We start from the raw sequence: 8,700 nt of genomic DNA, 5'->3' as shown, positions 1-8,700 counted from the left end.
TTGTGTGCCTGTGTGTGTCTGTGTACTTGCGCGCGTGTGTGTGGGTGCGTGTGTCTGTGTATTTGCGTGTGTGTCTGTGTGTGCGTGTGTCTGTGAGTGTGTGTGCGTGCATGTGTTTCTGTGTGTGTGTGTCTGTGTGTGTGCATGCATGTGTGTGTGGGGTGAGTTTCTCTTGGCCCAATAACCCAGCCCTATGAGGAAAGCAGGTATCCTCTGCATTTCAGCTCAGTCTGGGATCAGAAATCCCAGCCTGATGTGTGGAGCTCAAAAAACATTTAGAGCTTAGTGACAATCACCTCCGGATTGTCTCTTTCCAGATGCATCAAACTGATGTGCATTGGATGCGGTCACCTACAGGGTGCAGTCTCCAGGGGTGATCGATGAGATTATGAGATATATTCTTCTCAGAACGTGTGATGTCAATACATGAGCGGGCAGTATTTTGTTGGGTTAATTGAATTCTGGATAATTGAATGCCGGATAACATAGTTTAGCCAAGCATTGGGATCTTGCCAGATAATCCAATATTCGGATAATCGAATGCTGGATAATCAAGGTTACTCTGTGTACTGTAGTGAACCTGGACTCAGTGAGGGTACAGCAATGACACCACTGGTCGGAGGGTGTAACTGCAGGCTGATAATGGCAAAGTCTCCATCATAATTACGGGCACAGAAATTCCTGCTGAAGACATAATTTAAGGACTCTAACAGATGAAAGGCTTAATAGACAATCAATTTTTCAATGTATAATTTCAGTTACATCACACTGTGAATTTTTGTTACAAATTCTGTGTGTTAGGATTGAGCCGTCCACTACCACCTGATGAAGGAGCGACGCTCCGAAAGCTAGTGTGCTTCCAATTAAACCTGTTGGACTATAACCTGGTGTTGTGTGATTTTTAATTAAAGAACAACAGTTTAAATGGAAGCTAAACTATAACAAGCATAGAGGATGCAGGAAAAAGTCAGCAGATCTGTGGAGAGGTAGAGACAGTTAACATTTTGAGTCTGGTGAGACTTGTAATGATGTAATCGCTTTAAGAAGTTATTTTGTCCTAGTTTTTTTTTCAAAGAGAGGTCATAAGACAGAGGTATTGAACTGATGAGTTAGGACCACTTGAGTGAACAGCTTGGGAGCACTTGGGTTTTTTTTTAAAACAGCCAAAATGGGGGTGGCCAGTTCTGACAGATCTGAAAATCTGGGTTTTGGTTTCTCAGTAACATCAGAAGCTATTGGCATTTCAACAGAGTTGGAAGCTTCAATGAATGTCTTCTGGCTGCTACCTTCTCTGAATTTTCTCTTGATGTGTTTTTCCTCCTGGATTGGAGAACTGCATGTGAGAATCTGTGCCTGAATTTGCCTCTTTTGCCAAGGGGTGTGTTTATGGGATGTTACTATAATGGAACAATTAGTTACTGCATCTATTATTCGATTAATTTTCCAACAGAGTTAAGTTATTCTAATTTCCTCTTTTTTTGGTTGTACCTTTAACTACAGTGTTTAAATAAATTGTGTTTTGCTTAATGTATTTTGACCAATTGATCACATCTGGAACCGACTCTTCACATTTATCTTTAAAATAAGAAAAAGTTGGAGTCAAGGCTACTTTCTTAAAATATTTTGCGGGGAGTCTGGTCTAGTCCATAATAAACTCTTCAGAAACTAAACCATATCTGCCAACCCTGGCTCATTCCCACCTTCTAACCTCACTTCACCTGAAGATAATATTTGACTCGTGAGAGCTACACAATGCCTAATCCTCAAAAGGAAAAAATGGCAATCTGTGAAAACAGCATGTAGGATCCTATAGGTTTATGTAGGTTCAATGAGGTAGTGCCCTGATGAAGGGCTCCGGCCTTAAATGTCGATTCTCCTGCTCCTCGGATGCTGCCTGACCTACTGTGCTTTTCCAGCACCACATTCTCAACTCTGATCTCCAGCATCTGCAGACCTCACTGTCTCCCTGGTGCCCATAGTAAATCTATACAAATCATGGTAAGGCTTCAGATAAAATATTTGGGTCCAGTTTATGGCCATCCCAATTTAGAAAGTATGAGGGAGAATCCCACTGATGTGGGAGGCTTTAGACAGAGATGAGAAATTTCAGAAACTCCAGGTATTTTCATTGTGTTGTGAAACTTGAAAGGGTTCTGAAAATATTTATGAGGATGTTGCCAGGATTGGAGGGTTTGAGCTACAGGGAGAGGCTGAACAGGCTGAGGCTGTTTTCCCTGGAGCATCAGAGAATGAGGGGTGACCTTATAGAGATTTATAAAATCATGAGGGGCACAGATAGGGTAAATAGAGAAGGTCTTTTTGCTGGGGTGGGGGAGTCCAGAATGAGAGGGCATTGGTTTAAGGTGAGAGGGGTAAGATTTAAAAGGGACCGAAGGGGCAACTTTTTCACACTGAGGGTGGTACGTGTATGGAACGAGATGCCAGAGGAAGTGGTGGAGGGTGGTACAATTACAACATTTAAAAGGCATCTGGATGGGTGTAGAGGGGAAGGGTTTAGAGGGGTATGGGCCAACTGCTGGAAAACAGGACAAGATTAATTTAAGATATCTGGTCGGCATGGACGAGTTGGACTGTAGAGTCTGTTTCCGTGCCTGTACATCTCCATAACTCCAAAGGAGGTGTATTTCAACATGAGAGGTTCAACATTGTCATAAACAAATAGGCAGCACTTTCCAAACCCACAACCATCAGCAGCTAAAAGGTCAGGGGTCAAAATCCTGGAATTCTCTCCCTAAGGGCATTGTGGGTCTATCTACAGAACATGGACTGCAGTAGTTCAAGAAGATAGCTCACCCCCACCTTCTCAAGGACGTGACGCACGGGCAATAAATGCTGGGCCCAGCCAGTGACGCCCACGTTTCATGAACAATTAAAACAAATCACAACTCGGGGGGTTTGATGAGGTAAATCAGGAATAATTATTTCCACAGGCTGGTGAGTCAGAAACAAGAGGTCAATCAATTTATATTCATCAGCAAAGAATGAACTTGCAAAATTAGGATGATTAAGCCACTCGGTCTCTCAGACCTGCTCCCCATGTCTGACCTGATTATACCACATTCCCATCTATCCCTGACAACTTTTCAACTCTTTGCTTATCAAGTATCTATTTAACTCGGCCTTTAAAAAGATTCAAAGACATTCCTTCCACCATCTTTTGAGGCAGGAAGTGGCAAATAATTCACGACTGTCTCTGAGAAAAGGATTCTCCTCATCTCAGTCTTATTCTAGACTCTCTGACAAGTGGAGGCATCCTTTCCATTTCGGGGTTACCCACTTCTGAGATCTCTGTCATGCACATCTCTGCAGAGGGCAGTTTTCCCACAAGTATTTCAACTGGAATTTGGGAGGTTATCCTGGAACAAATTCCCATTAAATTGTGAAACTGTGGAACTCACGCCCCCAGTGGATGCTGGGACATTGAGTAAATTTGAGGAGGAGAGAGGTGAATTTTTAACGAGTAATGGGTTGGAGGGTTATGGGGAGCGGGCAGGAGTGTGGAGTGGAGGCAGAGATGTGGTCAGCCATGATGGTATTAAATACCAGTGAGGCTCGAGGGGCTGAATGGTCTACTCCTGCTCCTAGTTCTTATGTTTGCTCCCTTGAGGTGACAATTGGATATTGTCATAGAATCGAATCCCTACATCGTGGAATAAGGTCATTTGGCCCATCCAGTCCACACCGACTCTCCAAACAGCATCCCACCCAGACCCGTCTCATCCCTGTAACCCTGCATTTCCCATGGCTAATCCACCTAATCTGCATATCCCTGGATACTATGGGCAATTTGGCATGGCCAATCCACGCTAACCTGCACATCTTTGGACTGTGGGAGAAAACCAGAGGAAACCCACGCAGCCACGGGGAGAAAGTGCAAGCTCCACACGGACAGTTGCCTGAGGCTGGAATCGAACCTGGGTCCTTGGTGCTGTGAGGCAGCAGTGCAAAGTACTGAGCCACCACATGGTAATGTCACTGGGCTAGTGAAAAAAGGAGTAATCCAGAGCTTCAGGCTAATGGTTTGGGGAGATGAGTTCAAATCCCATCATGGCAGACAGTGGAATTTAAAGTCAATAATAAATCTGGGACTGTTGATTGGTCTCAAACATAATGAGCACGACAACTAACATCAACAGATGGTAAGACCCATCTGGTTCATTAGTGTGCTTCAGAGAAGACAATCTGCCGTCCTTACCCAATGTGACTCCAGAACTCACACCAATGTGGTTGACTTTTAATTACGCCCCAAACAGCCTGGCGAGACACTCTTCCTCAAGGGTCATTGGGCATGGGCAAACAATGCTGGCCTTTCCAGTGAGGCTCACATCCCGCAAAAGAATAGAGGTTAAAAGAAATGCCAACCTTTCATGGCTTCCGCTGACTGGATCAGTTCAGTAACAGCTGCCGCCACCCGCTTGGAATATCCGGAAAGCTGCTGCTTCTGCTCTGCCGTGGGCTTCTGAACAATCTGCTCCAAAACAAAAGCAGGGCAATCCAAAGTTTTACAGCAGGGAAAAAAAAAACATAAATTCTGAAGCAACCAAGAGCAGGAGAAGCTAGTCATTCTTCATATTTCGTCAAAACCTCCCCAAAACTGGAAAACGTTGGGGAACATCCAAACAGAATGGCCTAGCAGGCTTAAAGGGCTGTGACCTATTTTCAAGGCCATAGGACACAGCAGTGGAAGTAAGGCCATTCGACCCATCGAGTCCACTCCACCATTTAATTATGGCTGATGGGCATTTCAACGCTACTTATCCGCACTCTCCCCATATCCCTTAATTTCTTGCGGACTGTTCCTTGTTCATATAAGATCACCGTGGATTAGAATGATTGTTGATTCCCTAAAATCTCAAATGTTCTGGATGTAATGGGAGGAATTTAGGAGTCAGAGTTGTACAGAATGGAAACAGACCCTTTTGTTCAATTCGTACATGCTGACCAAACATCCCAATCTGACTTATTCCCATTTGCTAGCGTTTTATTCATACCCCTGTAAACTCTTCATATTCATGTACCCATCCAGATGCCTTTTAAATGTTTTAACCATACAGCCTCTATCACTTCCCCTGGCAGTTCATTTCATACACCCTGTGTGAAAAAGTTGACCTTAGGTCCCTTTTAAATTTTCCCTCTCCCACCTTAAACCTTTGCCCTCTAGTTTTGAACTCTCCTAGCCTGCGGAAGACCATCTTTTCTACGACTCCAGGGAAAAGACCTTGTCTATTTATCCTATCCATGCCCTTTATAATTTTATAAACCTCTATAAGGTCACCCCTCAGCTTCTGACGCTCCAGGGAAAACAGCCCCAGCCTATTCAGCCTCTCCCTGTAGCTCAAACCCTCCATCCCTGGCAACACTCTTGTCAATATGTTCAGCATCCCTTCACATTTAACAACGTCTGCCTTTCGTCTTAATATTTCCGAAAGGGTTCCAGTTCACCTGTAATCCTCATGCGGTTCTTTTTTCTTAAAAGATCCCAACCTTGTTGATGAGATCGACAGGCAGTTTTTCTTTGTGGAGAGAGTTTGTGGACTTGCTCAGTCTGAGAGCTTTCATACGAGAACCCCAGTGTCCCAGCTATCTTTTATTTATATTTAGTCAAAGACAATGAATACCCACCTCATATTTCTCTGAACCTCACCAATGATGATACAAACTGTTGCAACGTGATTGCTGAGTTGGACACAGTTCTGTGATGGGAAGCTGAGAACGTACTCACCACAAGGACGTGCTCCAGTAACTCCATGTAGCCGACAGTGCATTCAGTAGCAAAGTGTAAGGCTCGGCTTCGGACATCTTCCCCCACTTCGGCGTGGTATGCTGCTTGCTGTCCAGACAAACACATTCACATTTCAGCACTGTTACACCCATCAGGCAGGACGCCAATTGCAACTGGGCGACCACAGAGAGAGAAAGATGCCTGCTTACCTTGCAGGCAGTCAGCATGTCGATGATGGCCTTGCGGCTGAGATTGGCTGTTGCAATCACATCATCCTGGCGACAGGAGTTACCCGCTGCCACCGCCTTGGCAGTCGCTGTTGTGATGCCCTTTGTCATGCGGATAAATTCTTCTGGGGTGTAGGTCTTTGCTGGTACCTCCTTTGACTGGAAAACCTATCATTGGTGTGAGGGACAGAGACCATTAAAAAGGCACAATGGAGCAGTGAATCAGGGAATATCTGTAACGCAGAAGGCCACTGGGCCCATCAAGCATGTGTCAGCTCTTCGCAAAAGCTATTTAGTTAGACCCAGTCCCCTGCCATTTCTATGTAGCTCTGAACATTTTCTCTCTCATTAAATTGGTTCTTATTCAACTGCCTTTTGATATCCATAGCTGAATCTACCTCCATTACACATTCTGGCCATAAATTCCAGACCTTAACCACTCACCGCTTTTTCTCATGTCATCTTTGGTCCTTTCATCAGTCATCTTAAATCTATGTCATCTTGGTTCTTGACTCTCACCTGATGAGGAACTGTTTCTTTCTTGTGATTTTGATTATCTCTATTGATTAACCCATTTACCTCTAAAGGTGAACAAGTTTAGCTTCTCCAATCTAACGTTGTGACTGAGGTCTCTCTCTTCCCTGGAAAGATTTGCAGTTATAAGACACCATGTATATCAGTAGGGCAGTTGATTATGTTACTGAAAAAAACAGTTGCAATATGCAGATAATCTCTTGGTACTCCACAAGTTGGGCACTGCCGAAAAATATTCTGTTGCGTTGAAGCTTTCTATCTTACACACATCAGGAAATTCACAAGAATACCAAAGGGAAAACAATGCTTACACCACATGAGAAGACAATGTTGATTCGTTAGCAAGTGGATTCTGATTGGTAGAGGCGTTGTTATGGAAAATGCATCAGCTAATGATGACTGACAGTTAACTGTGAAGATTTGTGTAAATTCTAAACTAGGCAGGTTTCCTCTGATTAGTCAAGTTATTGACCTGAGAAATGTACCAGTGAGTGCCTCTCATCAATTTTGTTGAGTTGAAACAGGCGCAGTGTGTGTACCCGCCCTTTCTGTTTGCAATGGACACGGCCCTGGGTAATTATGTATAGAACCTCTGCTACATATAAGTCCACCGCACTGACAATCGTAAATGAGTTTGAGTCAAAACGTGTGGCGCTGGAAAAGCACAGCCAGTCAGGCAGCATTTGAGAAGCAGGAGAGTCAATGTTCTGGGCATAAGATCTTCATCAGGGATGTGGGGAGGGGGGAGCAAGGGGGCTGAGAGATAAATGGGAGTAGGTGCAGTTGGGGGCTGATGGTGATAGGTTGGAGGTGGGGGATGGAGCAGATAGGTGGGAAGGAAGATGGACAGGTAGGACAGTTCAGGAAGGCAGTGCCGAGTTGGACAGTTGGATCTGGGCTGAGGTGGGTGGAGGGGAGGTTTGGAAACTGGTGAAATCGACATTGATTCAAGGGTCCCAAGGCAGAAGATGAGCTGCCTAGCGTAATTCTTCAATTTGTTGTGCACTCGGGATTACTTAGCAAATGTCTAATATTGGAGATTGTGGGAGGGCTGGATGGGTATGTCCAAGACCCTGCTTGTTCTGAGCAGCAGTAAGAACATGCTGTTTTCTCAGGTCTGCCAGTCTGTTGGCCATACACTGGCACTGACATTCATATAACATGTTACTTACACGTGAATGACAGAATGTATTTTGGCAGCATGCTGTTAGTGGTGAACAGCGCTCACATACTGTAGCAGCAGGAAAAAACTGGCTTCATCTATTGCTCAAAGCTTTCTGTTTTCTTATCCATGTATTCGAATGACGGTCTTAGACCTGTTCATGAGTTTGCCTGACACAGAACGAAGAAATGATCTAATCAGGAAGAATTATCTAATCAGGGATGGCATGGTGGCTCAGTGGTTAGCACTGCTGCCTCACAGCACCAGGGAGCCAGGTTCAATTCCAGCCTTGGGCGACTGTCTGTGTGGAGTTTGCACATTCTCCCTGTGTCTGTGTGGATTTCCTCGGGCTGCTCTGGTTTCCTCCCACATTCCAAAGATGTGCAGGTTAGGGTGAATTGGCCATGCTAAATTGCCCATAGTGTTCAGGGATGTAGGTTTGGTGCATTAGTCAGGGGTAAACATTGGGTAGGGGAATGGGTCTGGGTGGGTTATTCTTCGGAGGACTGGTGTGGACTTGTTGAGCCGAAGGGCCTGTTTCCACCCTGTAAGGATTCTATAATTAACTTTCCCTTATTTTTCAAGGCAAATGTTCCAGATGCAATGTGCTGGTCAAACTACTTAAGCAAGTAGTTGTTTTGACCAGCACAAAAGAATAAGAGATACCGTAACTATTACTGATGAACTGTTCCAATACAGTAACATCTTGTACCCTTGGCAAAACAAAAGGAAAATTCAGAGACAGATTCTCACATATGCAGTTCTCCAGTCTAGGAGGTCAAAAACATCAACAGACAATTCAGAGAGAGTAGCAGCCAGGAGACATTCTCTGAAGCTTCCAACTCTATGGAGACCCCAATAGCTTCTGATGCTACTGAAGAAACCAAAACCGAGAAATTTGGATCAGTGAGAGCTGGCCACACCCATTCAGGTGTGTTTTAAAAACAACCCAAGGCCTCCCAAGCTGTTTTCTCTAGTGGTTCAGGTCAACTATTCTACTTTGCAATCTCTCTTAAAGCAAAAGGACAAAATAA

The 8,700-nt window shown here is 44.4% G+C and overlaps 1 protein-coding gene across 1 annotated transcript in view; it reads right to left on the bottom strand.

Annotated features, from left to right (window-relative positions):
* The window catches only part of LOC122547661 (talin-2-like), a gene marked incomplete at its 3' end in the record, with an annotated part of 18,666 nt that extends 12,383 nt beyond the window's left edge, over positions 1 to 6,283 (bottom strand). Inside the window, exons 1-3 of the mRNA XM_043686255.1 lie at positions 5,953 to 6,283; positions 5,744 to 5,851; positions 4,384 to 4,489 (exon numbers count right to left, since the gene is read on the bottom strand). Of these exons, the coding sequence (XP_043542190.1) occupies positions 4,384 to 4,489; positions 5,744 to 5,851; positions 5,953 to 6,081 (343 nt within the window). The remainder of the gene's footprint in view (positions 1 to 4,383; positions 4,490 to 5,743; positions 5,852 to 5,952) is intronic.
* Positions 6,284 to 8,700: the final 2,417 nt, after the last annotated feature.

This window comes from Chiloscyllium plagiosum, unplaced genomic scaffold (assembly GCF_004010195.1).
Source record: "Chiloscyllium plagiosum isolate BGI_BamShark_2017 unplaced genomic scaffold, ASM401019v2 scaf_13497, whole genome shotgun sequence".
NCBI classification, from domain to species: Eukaryota; Metazoa; Chordata; class Chondrichthyes; order Orectolobiformes; family Hemiscylliidae; genus Chiloscyllium; species Chiloscyllium plagiosum.
This window is presented reverse-complemented; position numbering and strand designations above follow the sequence as displayed.